The sequence below is a fragment of the Gambusia affinis genome, linkage group LG24, assembly GCF_019740435.1.
Source record: "Gambusia affinis linkage group LG24, SWU_Gaff_1.0, whole genome shotgun sequence".
Lineage (NCBI taxonomy): Eukaryota > Metazoa > Chordata > Actinopteri > Cyprinodontiformes > Poeciliidae > Gambusia > Gambusia affinis.
The window spans coordinates 9,210,993-9,223,676 of record NC_057891.1 but is presented as its reverse complement, the minus strand read 5'-3'; the positions used below and the strand labels follow the sequence as shown (position 1 = coordinate 9,223,676).

Genomic DNA, 12,684 nt, shown 5'->3' with positions numbered 1-12,684 from the left:
TAATTCTAAGGTGTAATAAGGTATATTTGGTGCTTGAAGTATTAAAAAAGACATTTTTGGGGGTGGGGGACTTGAGTATTTGTAGATTTGAGGTAGAAGTGCAAATAAAAATCCTTTTCCACACATTAGTTGTTTCTACATTGTGACTTTCTTTTTAACCCGAGTTAGCTGTTATCAGAACACTGTTAAGTGTTAAACAAAAATATCCTTTGTACACAATTTATTTTATAAAAGTTATTCTGTGATTCAGTTTTTGCATGATAACTAAAATAAAGCCACAAACAGGCTTGCAGCCGAATGAAAATGAAAAATTCAGTAGAAATTAGAGGATAAGAAGCATCTTCATATGATATGCCTCTATAAAAAATGACATCAGCAATAAAAATAACTTCACCAAGAATTATTATTATTATTTTTCCTGAATTTTTTTTTATGACAAAGCACAATCTAAGATTTGTCCAATCTATTGCTGCAGTTAAAGCTTGTTATTAAAATGCTCATTATATAAGTCAATTAAATATATATGACAAGTGTAGCATTTGTTACTAATATTCATTGTTCTAAAATACTTTTGATGTCCAGCAGAGGGCTCAGTCAATTTGCCTCTTTGCCAGTTTCTGCTCCTACCTTGTGGTCAAACCACCTAAACCACCAGGTTAATGTTATGTCTTGAATATTGTCTAGAACAGAGAAGTCAAGTCAAAATGTTTGGTTCTCAAGTGTATTCCCCCACACGATTCCTCACATCAACTCAGGTATCAGAGCCTCTTTGAAGTGCCTCGTTAAACTTTATTTTTCTCAGGAATGTACCCACCTTAGTGCAGAAAGTCTGTTGTGGAGACCTTAAGGTGCTTCACCAACCTCCGCCAGTATCAAGAGGAATTTTCCTAAAGACTTGATGCTGCCTACCGTGTTGCATCATGTAAATACAGTGACACCACATTGTGATGCATTCTCATTAAAGCGTGGTCCTGCAGTCTCGTTTTCTTCATTCTCCTGTTCTGGTTCCAACACTTAAACTTCGATAGAGTAGTCTTTCTATGCTGGCATCTTTAATACCTGGGAATAATCGTGTTACTGCTATCAAACTACAAACATGGAAGAAAAAGTTTGAGGAACTGATTTAAAAGCATTTTATGTCCATTTATTCAACTGTAAAACTGTTGGCCAATCAGGAAAAAACAAAAACTCTGTTATACTTTTATACTTTGTTTAAAATGTGACTTTGTTTACAACCAGGTGGTTGAATTACAGTCAAATCTTGCAATGCTTTTCAGCGTTTACAATAAAAACTCTTTCCGTTTAATGCAGTGTGACTTGTCTGCTTGTTTGATCCAGTGAGATATCCTGAAAATACAGAAAAGAAAAATAACAAAGTTCTGAAGGAGCATCATGGAATATGTTTTATTTTGTTCCAGTTTGTAAATCAAACTTTTGAAATTAAACTCTACTAAATACTCCAAAAGGGCAACTTTTCATACAGCAACATCAGTTTTAATAAGCATGAACTTTGAATCAAACTGATAGTGAAACTGCAGAAAGTTGATTACATTTTTCATACATTGTCGCCATGGCTACTGTTTGGCATGCAACAGATGAATTTTATTTTAAACATGGCACAAACACAAAACTGACAGGTGCCCATCCTTTAACAGAATGTGGTTAACAAAGCTATCTGTTCATGTGCCCAGACCACGAGCACACATCGTCTGTTTTTGATTGGTCAGTCTTGTTAATAAATGAGTAAATGAAAAGGGCCACGTCAAGACCGGCGCCAGCCTGAGGGTAGACATGGTGCTTTCTGAAGCCCGGCAACAGTCTCCTAGCACAAGCCAGAGAAAAGACACAGCAGAGAAAAGGATACATTCACCATTTTATATGCAGTCAACTTATTGTTGTAGCAGGTCTTCTGTTTGCACTATTGATAACCTCTATGCAACCATTTCATTACTGTAAAATAACCAGTTTAACCTTACACTGCTAATTAAAAGTTCTTGACAATGAAACAGGAACAGAACAAGAAAAGAGAACTGTTTGTGGCTGGCTCTGTTGGGATGGATGGTTAAGTTGATGATTAGTTGAGAAGACATCACCAGTAGGAAGATCAGACAGAGGTGACTAGTGGGGAGTGGACACCAGTGTTAGCTGGGAGACTTCAGTTCTGGGAACAGTACTTCCAGAAACACACTGTGAACAGAAGACAAGAGAGGTTAGACTGTAACCAACATTTCAGACTTTACAATGCTTGAGTCTGGGTAACTTAAATCAAATTTTCACTGCACTCATTTATCAATTAACATATTTGCAGATACATGCTTGCTATTTAATTAAGTACTGTAATGATTTGAGTTCCTCGATTGTTAAAATTCCACGAGGAAAATTTTTCTGCCTCAGAGCTTCGTTAAATTATGTTTTATTATTTAGCACCGTGTTCCGGCCAGGTCATCACTTGCATTGCGCAGCGCTCACACTTTCCCCTATGAGTTGTTGAGGAAAGCCAAGTGCTAGCATCATGTTTTTAGGGGACCAATAAGAATCCTTAAAATGACTGGCGCGATGCCTGGAGTACGGTAGACTTTAGGGTAACAACTAACCCTGCCTGGTGGTGAGAAAGAGTGCAGCAGGATCTCATAAATAAAAAATTGGACTGATGTTGATATCCGATAGTAGGGTTAGGGTGTTAAATATTACTATTTAACACCTTGGATAAAATAGCTTGTCAACTAATAATCAATTTCCCCTTGGGGATCAATAAAGTGTATTCTATTCTATAGCTGTTTCAACTCAGGTTAGTTTAAATCAATTTCAAACGCTTCATTTATCTCAACACAGAATTATATGTTGTTGTAACTCATTTCATCCAAGTATCTTCAAAGAGTCGTATGGTTATGCTTTGAGCAGGAATGCTCTTTGGTAGTGGTCAGTCTTGAAAAACAGACAACAGGGAATATATTCCACAACATGTGCTGGATGTCACCACCAGTTGTTAGCAAGCATTGCTTCATCCATCTCATTTGCTTTTGCTGCTCCTGTTTAAATATCTGTCTGACCGTATGGTTAAAAAGTTGAGGAGAAAGACAGTGATATGACTCATTATGACCCATTATGACCCATTATGACCCATTATGACAGACAGAAGAGATCATTTGAACGTCCTCCTTCTATCTCTAGCTCCTGGCCCTTCTCTGCAGCCATGAAGCTGTTATTTGAACTGTTGTGTTATTTGGGATCATAGTTAAGGTTTTATGTGAGATTTTGAGAAGCTTAATTAGCTGCTCCTTGTTGTAAAGCCAACACATGGTTGCCATGGTTATGCATCATAACAACTGTCCAAATATAAAATCATTTGAGTAAAACACTTCCAGCTACACAGAATTCAAAACCAGAGCAAATATTTGTCCAAACATGTAATGCCTCAAACAAAAAGAACAAATCAAAACTAACGTAGCACAGCTACCCCACCATGCTACAATGTAATTCTACCCTTTTTAGATTTGATTTAAAGGTGCAGACATATTTGAGAATATTGTATTTTGCTTTTAGACTTCGACTTGTTTTATTGTTGCTGCACAAAGACACAGTAGTGAAACTGGCGACGAAATGTCATTGCTTGGCCACCGGAGCACAGAAAACAAACACAAAAACCCCCAGAAAAATTACAAGTGTGTATAAATACATAAATATATCAATAACAATACATTGTTAAATATATATAACTTAGCATTTTCAGACAGTCTTAGTGAGGGGATTATTGGTGTTGAGCAATTTCACTCTAATCACCCATTTTAGCTATTAATTATTCACTATAGTTTTCACAGTAAAGCTAATAAGATTAGATGCTACATAATGTTGAGTGTTTCAGAGGGATACCAGAATTGAGGCCAGTTTAACCCTCCTGTGGTCTTAAGAGACAGGGAACACTGGAGGGCCCACAGTGACCCTGCGTGCGCTTTTACAAAGGTTTTCATTTGTGTGGTTTCAGGAACTGACAGTCTGACGGAACGACCCCTCTTTTCCCAGCTGTGACTGAATCGTGATCATCATACTAAGACCACCAGAAGGTTAAAATAGCCCATTGCTCATACTGCTCATATCAAGTAATGCTTTGGGTAGGGTAATTTTAATGTACTTTAAATATTGTTGGCCACCCTAACAAAATGACAAAATGTGGCATAATGAATAATAAAAATGTTATTTCTAGTTTCAAAAAAGTGTCAAACCCAGATGCATAGTGAAAAGGTTTTGGCTTTCTTTACCTCTTTTGTTGGTCTTCTTGGTCTGTGGTGGCAGAGACTTCCTGAAGTTTCGGTCCGGCATACTCAGGGCAATAGAGTCTGGGCTTGACCTGGAAGCAGTGGTCAGCAAGGCTGGCAGAGAGGCAGCAGTTGTCTTTACTGGAGCAGGGAGCTTCCCACAGGAAGAAATAACAGGCAACAGGTTTTACATCCTTGGAAGGAATCATGCATATCAAAAGCTCTTCTGATTTTTATATACATCATATTTTATCATGATATACAAAATATGATGTAGGCTGTAAATCATAATACTGGAGTAAAGTTCATTGATCTGAATACTGGATCTTACCACTTTACTTTTTCTTCTAGGATTTTTGCTGTTTGCTGACATAAAAAAAGAGAAGAAAAAATAGCAAATGCTGATCAGGAAGAAGAATAGAAATTGGTTTTATAATCCACATAAGTGAACAAATAAAGTAATATTACCATGAGGGATAAGAGTGATTTGTGAACTCAGTGTGCTGTTGAAGGTCTTGTGCAGCTCTGCGAGGACTGAGATCATCTTCAGTATCTTGGCTCGATTATCTGGCCTGGCAGTGTCTGTACTTGTTTGTGATCTTCCAGCCATAATCCCAGCAGTGCTACTTCGTTGAGTAATTTTTTCTGCATTTCTTGTCATTTTATCAAGCCCAGCTGTTTTTATGCTAAAAAAACTAAATTTCATGCATTGACTCGTATTTAATGGGGAGGCTTTCGACAGGACAGATGATGGTACAGTGCCAGGCTGTAAAAGATCTGATGGTGTCCCAAACCCTGCTAGAAAGAAAAAGAGGATACAGTGTGCATGCTGAAAGTCGTGTCTGAAATGTATTAAGTACATTTAGTGAAAGGTTTAAGTAATTCTCCTAAGACATGATTTAAAACTAGCGCTGTCAATCAATTCAAAAAAGGATCAGATTAGTCACTTAGTCACTTCAGTGAATAATCACAATTAATCACTATGCCTGTCTTTGTCAGCTTGAAAGATAAATTTGCATGCAGAAAAAGGTTCCTGGTGAAACAAAGTTATAGCAATATTCAAAAAGCTGAAGTGACCAAATCAGATTTTTTTGCTTTAATTGATCTGCCTTCATCTGATCTTTTCACGACAGCCTAAGATCAGATTTTTTTCTAAAGCAACTCATGAACAGATCAGATTTAGGACCACCTGGATAAGTGGTCCTAAATCTGATATTAATCTGATCTTTTCAAATGTGACCTGTGTCTATACCATCAGATCACATAAATCCCATGATTCATCTGACCTGAATGTCACTGATATTCAACAAAAGTCACTATGCTGTGACCTGATGTGCTCAAGCAGGAAGAAAAACAACAAGCATGAGGATTGAGTTGTTGATGTGCTGCCTGTGGTTGGATAGCAACTTTAACATGAGAAGACAAGCTCCACCATTAGCATTCTTTTTTATTGTGGTTTTCTTAACACGTTCTCTCTGTGTGACCCTCTACCATGCATGCAGCACACCTTCAGATCCTTTGCAATTCACACGAGAGATCATACAAATAGCATATATTTGGAAATGTGAATGACTATGCAAAAGAATTTGGATTTCACAAAAAATCTGCCCCTATATTTTTCCCTGTAACTGTGTCTACGTGAATTTTTTTAATTAACGAGGAGACAGAATGAGGCTCGTACCCCCCTTTCCTGGTTTGATCCATTTTTTCTTTCACGAAGCCCCAGATAGCATAACTCCAAGGATCACTGGGACACTCAACCCCCTCCGCCATGAAAAGGTGGCAGTCCATGAGGAGGTCATGTGACTCTATTATGCAAAAGAAGTGTTCCCATTGCAGTTTTGTGAAATACATCTATTTTGATATTGCCTACAAACTATCTCATCTTACCACAACTTTTTTTTCGAAATTGTCGTCTTTTCATTAAGCAAATTAATGTAATTTCAATTTGCGCCATTCCATGATTAATGGAAATATGTCTATAGTTATGAACATACATACAGTCAGAGAGGGACTCACCAAATTCTACTTGTTGCTGTAAATTGTTGGTCAGCTGACAGCTAATTTTAGCAGCTAGTTATTTAAAATACATAAAAACAAATAAAAAAATACACAATGTTAACATATAAACATTTTTCAAAATGTTTATGTTAAGTTTATAAATATGTTACATAGCAATAAGTTGTAACAAAAACACTTATAAATATAATAATTAAAATGTTACATCAACTTCTGTTCTATATTAAACTGCTATGATTGTCTCTCTTACTCAAAATTATATGTGAGGACCAATAATATTTTTGGAAATAAATGTATGGTTGTCATACATTTATACACAGAATCATCTTGCGTACTACATTGGAAATGATTAACGGAGAACTGTTGATTTCACTAACATGTCACTGTCTGGCTGGTCTCACCTGGTAGTTCAGTGGTTTCTTCTCTTCTCTCACTGGGTGCTGAGTTAACTTGGATTCCAAACAGCATCAGCTTAATTAGAACCATCTTCATCCCCAAAACAGCTGCTGCTCTGCTATGCATTGTGTCTGCAGAGGAGTTTAGAGTCCAGCACTATTGCTAGTTACAAGAAACTCACTGTATGCTGAGGTTTCAAACTGCGGATTCCTTTCCACAAACTCTGCTGCTTCTCAGTATGTGATATTTTAAAAAGTTGCATTAAACTCCTCAGGTGTTTTGTTGATGCTGAGTTGGTGGTCAGATCAATTCAAGTTGTCCTTTTAAATTGTCAAAGCTTTTCAAAAATAGAATATTTAGATTTTTGTTTGAAGATATGTCTAAGTCACTTTAAGCACATTGGACCAAAAAACAATCCAGAAGGTTAACTCCAAATTCCTCCAATTATTTGCTGTTTTGGGGTCTTTTTTAAGGCAAATGTTCCAAAGCTGCACCTCTTAGATAAGGCTTGTCAAGGATATGTGTCTGTCCTGGTGCACTTGTGTAATATTCCCTTTATAAACTGGAGCTTTTTGCTGAATGTGTAACTGACTGATGAGAGGAACCAGTTAAAGACCACAAAGCTCTCTAGGCCCACCCATCCTACGATGTAGATTGGTGACATTTAGAAAGTTTGTCAAAGAGCTTAGTGTGATTGGTCTTAAAGCTATTTTTTGTGAATGTGGAATGTGTGCTTAGGACAGAATTTAATGTGTTGGTGTGTGTGTGTATTTGTGTAATTGCATTTGTGTGTGTGGCCCTCACTGTGCAAGCGGTGATAAGGTAGTTCTTAATATGTTTGCTTAGGGGCCATAGAAATAGAAAGGATCTCTGACGCATGAGGGTCTCGAGCCATTCAGAATAAACACACACACATGCATACGCACACACACCCACACACACACACTACTCTTTAAACACCAAGAACTTATAATTTAAATAAATCCAAACACACACTGATCATAAAATGAAGTGTGATGTGAACATCAAAGGTCACAGAGAAAATTCAAATATTTAGACAGAAAGAAAATTTTGTTTTTTCTTTAACTATTTGCAGAGTGATGGTGGAATGCCCCTTCTCTTAAATTTGTCCATTTAATGAAGGGATGATGTAGGAGGTTTGCAAGTCAATGTGTGGAAAAGCAAGAACGATAAAAAATGTGTGTGCGTCAGTTGCTGGGTGAAGAAAAGTTAACTCAAGAGCATCTCATCACTTCTTCTTCGTCTGTCTGCTTATCTTTGATGCTAATGCTCTGTGAGTAATTCAAATTGCGGGAAGAAGAGTGGTTACATCAACTGAAGTAGTGACTTCTATAGTCCACCTTAAAACAGTTTTGTATAAAATACTTAACCCTACATTCTGATTGGGTGATTTTAGCACATGGAAGTAAAAATGTATTCACCTGATTTCCACCAAAAATGGAGTGATCAAAGCAGACAGTTCTTCAATCTAACTTGTAAAATGCAGTTATGATATTCCTTCACTATTTCTATCCCCAACGTCCAAACCCGGAGTTTAGCAGGACCCTGGCAATCTGGAGGAACGGAAAGATGCTTTGTATTTTTGTGAATGAATAAAGTCAGAATGCCTTCATTTTATCACTGGCTAAGAGGAATTTGGTGGTGAAAAACTGTCTGATTTGTTCTGGCAAACGCCCATCATGAATGCTTGATTGTTATTGGTCCGAGTTTGATGCGTCTTACACATTGGGGTGGAGGGATTTCTCACGATGGTTGATAACAGAATGGATGACAGCAGAGTGCAGGAACCAAAGAAAAAAAAAAGAACATGACAAGGAGATGATGAAGAAAATATCCAAGCTAACAAGCTTCAAAATGCTAATTATCTTCGATTAATTATAAACAGCGCAGTACATATATAAACAAATTTGAGTTTATTTCAGAAATAGTCATATCTGAAACATTGTTATTATTGTTATTTTTCTTCTTATTTTTCTAACAACTTCATGTTATAACTGCCTGGAGGCTCTTTGTGTTGCGACTTAGTATCATAAACTTAACCTGGTTTTAATTAAGCTCAGTATGCCAAAGAGACTTTGATATTATGAGGCTGTTTTTACAACTCGCTCATCATTGTTTTTATCTTCAATATATTTTTGCAATAAGCATGATTTAATTTAAAAATAATTTGACAGAATTGATTCCTTTTGTTAATCTACCATTTCTCTTTCATACATTTTATTCATTGTTAGCTTTCAGGGCCCTGTGATGGACTGGTGACCTGTCCAGGGTGAAACCCCGCCTCTCATCTGATGACAGCTGGAGATGGGCACCACCTGCCCCCCCTCACCACCCTGCAAGAATCAGCATGTTCAGATCATGGATGGGAAGATTTTAAGGTAGTTTATCTCCCTTAAGTCCACACTTAAAACAACTTCATAGTTAATGTCAGCATCAACTGATTCTATGATATTACTGACTATTTTTTCTACTTTAACATAAACTACCAAAGAAGTCACCCAGAAATGTTTTTCCTCTCCAGGCATCCGGTCCCAATCATCATCAGTTCTGATGATGTCACATACATAGCGGATCCACGTCTTTAAATTGTCAGCCGTAGTTTTTTTCTTTGCCGTTTTTCTGTACTCTTTAAAATACAAGAACTTTCTCTGTATAATTGCTTTATTGTTTTATTCTTTTTTTATAGGTTTCTGTAAAGTTCAGTGAGTGGTTCTGTCGTTGATCCTCACTGTTCTTAGGAAGCAGATATGTCAGTTTGCCTGCAGTAATACTGGAATACTGTGACATTGTATTAAAACTATACTCTGTCCTTGGTGAAATATTTTTCACATTTGCTCTAAAGTGGACCTATTGTTTTATTGTGCTATTTTTCAGAAGCATGTTGTCTGTAAATTGTTAATATATTGATAATTTGTACAATTCTCTGATAGTATATTGGCAATGTACTCTTGAAAAATGTGAATATATTGAGTACACAGTGTAATTGATCTTTCTGTATACTGTAGCCTGATAGGTTCGCAGTACTGTAGTATGTATGTATGAAGCATGTAATGTACAAAGTGGCAAAGCAAAGTAATAAAAGACATTAATAAGAAACTGAAGAGTGTACTTCATTAGCAATTATAATAAACCAAAAGTGTAACTGGAACATATTGTGATCACACTACTAATATATAAAATATACATTGCTTATAAACTTAGAAGACATTTTAAATATGTTTTAAATGTAATTTGATCACAAGATATACTAATCAAGCATGTTTAGATTACATAAAAAGCTGTATAATTAAAGTATGCAAGTGTCATGGTTGGAGTTACGCGCTTGACCCACATGCAGAAACACAAGGAATCAGATAAATCAAGTTTATTTTCTTTTCAAAAAAGGAAAAAACCTGAAGAATGTTTGGGTTGGGTAAATGTTTTCTGGGGGAAACTGGATCGGTATCGTCTCAGTGCTGGAGGCAAGGAAGAGGAGAGGTAAGCGTAATGTAGGCTGGAATTAAACAGATTCTGGATCGGGCTTACTGGGTGAGGTGAGGTTCATCCGCCAGGGGGGAAAAAACTCAGGTTGCGTCTGGAGCCTAGGAAGCTGACGGGAGGGTGGAGGAGTCCGGTCCGGACCCGAAGGTCGGAGAATCTTCAGGGGTAACGGACAGGGGAGTTCGAGCGTCACGAGGAGGGAAATCCACGGGCCAGGACGGGGTTCTCAACAGTCGAGTACTCAGCGTCACAAAAGTGCACCTGGAAGCGGGGAAAACAAGGAAAGATTACGAAAGTTGGATTCTCGGAAAAAACTCAGAGAAGTCACTCTGGGGCTCTGGGTACCATTACTGGTCAACACTCTGGCGCCGGAGAAGACGCCGCCCGCTCCTCTTATGCTGGCGATGATTGTGCCAATTACGCACCGGTGCGCGGGAACCGCCCTTCAACCAACCGTAACCTCCTGGCTCCTCCTGCTGGAAAAAACAGCTCCCCACAAGACTAGACCTCCAAACCCAACAGCAAGACATACCCATAGTTGTTCCAAAGAAAGTATGTGACAGTACACTTAGTACACTTTAAATTGTGATTTTCTATGATTTAGTTATTAGTTGCTGCACAGTGGTGCAGTTGGTAGAGCTGTTGCCTTGCAGCAAGAAGGTCCTGGGTTCGATTCCCAGCCCGGATCTTTCTGCATGGAGTTTGCATGTTCTCCCTGTGCATGGTGGGTTCTCTCCGGGTTCTCTGGCTTCCTCCCACAGTCCAAAAACATGACTGTCAGGTTGATTGGTCTCTCTAAATTCTCCCTAGGTGTGAGTGTGTGTGTGTGAATGGTTGTGTGTCCTGTGTTGCCCTGTGACAGACTGGTGACCTGTCCAGGGTGACCCCGCCTCTCTCCTGGAATGTAGCTGGAGAGGAACCAGCAACCCTCCTGACCCCATTAGGGAGCAGGATGTAAAGAAAATGGATGGATGGATAGTTATCATTGTTAAAATAAACAAAATTAGTTGTTCCAAAATGACATACTCCAAGTATACTGATGATTAGTGTGGCTTCAAGTTTCCTAAATTTAACATTGTTAGTACATTTATTTTTCACCAGGGACACCTTTGCTGAAATAGTGAATGGAGGAATTTCCACTTAAGTAGAAAACATTGTAAACATGTTATTTCATCCAATCAGCCATGAAGATGTTTAGATCACTTGCTTTTTCAGACATTGATGCTAAGAACCTGAAGCCTAATACCTAAAACTATACATGAAATATCAGCAGACCATTCAGAATTTCATAAGAGAAGTTGCTGCAGAATGAACTACAATCATAAGCAACATTGTTAAAACATTGCCATAAAGAATTAAACAACATAATATCATGATAATACTATTATGTTGTGAAACTGCAGATAAGCTTTTTAATGTAAATAAATAGATCTCCATTTTATTATTTTTTACAGCCTTCAGCTGAGAAAACATTCTTCACAATTCCTTGTTTGAAGGTCAAGCGGCTGTCAGAGTGGTGCAAAGTCAATAACCTGCTCCTCTACATCTCCAAAACAAAGGAGCTGGTGATCGACTTCAGGAAGAACAAAACGGACATCCACCCTCTCACCATCAGTGTGTCCTGTGTGGAGAGGGTCCCAGTGTTCAGGTTTCTGGGCATGGAGTTGGAGGACAAGCTAACCTGGAGCACCAGCACCAAGGAGCTGCTGAAGAAGCACAGCGAGACTGTACTTTCTGAGAATCCTCCAGAAGAACTGTCTCCCCTCCACCATGGAACAGATTTACACTTCCAGGCTCCGCAAGAAAGTTCTGGACATTTTAAATGACTCTTCACACCCTGGCCATGGTCTCTTCCAGCTGCTGCCATCAGGCAAGAGATACAGAGCAATAAAAACCAGGACAAATCGCCTAAAAACAGTTTCTACCCAATGGAAATCATGGCACTAAATTCAAAGGCATAAGAACTTCTGCTCTTGACACCACTCTGTTAAAAATGTAAACTCTCTTTACTCTGTGATACCTCCAGGTGCTGCTATTTATTTCTTGTTTTGTACTGTTTGTTTCTTCATCTTTTTATGTATGTATATTTATATTGTGTGTTGTGTATGTGTATACAACCTGCACTTTAACTCAAGTCAAGCACGTTGTAATCTGTTGATGACAATGACTAATAAATCTTATCTTATCTTGTTTACTGAAGATTGTCTATATGCTACTCACCACTAGAGGGTAGTATTGCACTATAAGACACCATAGATTTTTAATTCCAGCCGTTCATTGTTGACCACGATGACCGCTTTTATGCATCTCCAGTGACACACACATAATATTAGACATATGTCTATATTTTCTCGTTTTTCAGTTCTTAAAAGATCTCTTTCTTAGTTTTGTTTAATAATTTTTCCATACCTCCATAATTTTATGGACATTTTTTTCATATTGCAGTCACAGTGTATTAGAACATTACATCAAGCTACAATAGTTTAAATTGGCAATCCTAATTTAGTTACAAAAT

The 12,684-nt window shown here is 37.8% G+C and overlaps 1 protein-coding gene and 1 long non-coding RNA gene across 2 annotated transcripts; both read right to left on the bottom strand.

Moving 5' to 3' along the window:
* Positions 1-1,624: 1,624 nt before the first annotated feature.
* urp2 (urotensin II-related peptide) lies at positions 1,625-4,863 on the bottom strand. Its single transcript, XM_044110504.1, has 5 exons — positions 4,722-4,863; positions 4,585-4,619; positions 4,257-4,407; positions 1,977-2,187; positions 1,625-1,822 (listed from the first exon to the last, which is right to left on the bottom strand). Exons 1-4 carry the CDS (start codon positions 4,861-4,863, stop codon positions 2,156-2,158), a joined length of 360 nt encoding a protein of 119 aa, XP_043966439.1. The 3' UTR covers positions 1,625-1,822; positions 1,977-2,155.
* Positions 4,864-10,083: 5,220 nt separating this feature from the next.
* LOC122826914 lies at positions 10,084-10,685 on the bottom strand. The gene is made up of 3 exons (XR_006369891.1): positions 10,515-10,685; positions 10,215-10,430; positions 10,084-10,144 (listed from the first exon to the last, which is right to left on the bottom strand). It is a non-coding gene; the product is annotated as an uncharacterized LOC122826914 (long non-coding RNA).
* Between the last annotated feature and the right edge of the window lie 1,999 nt (positions 10,686-12,684).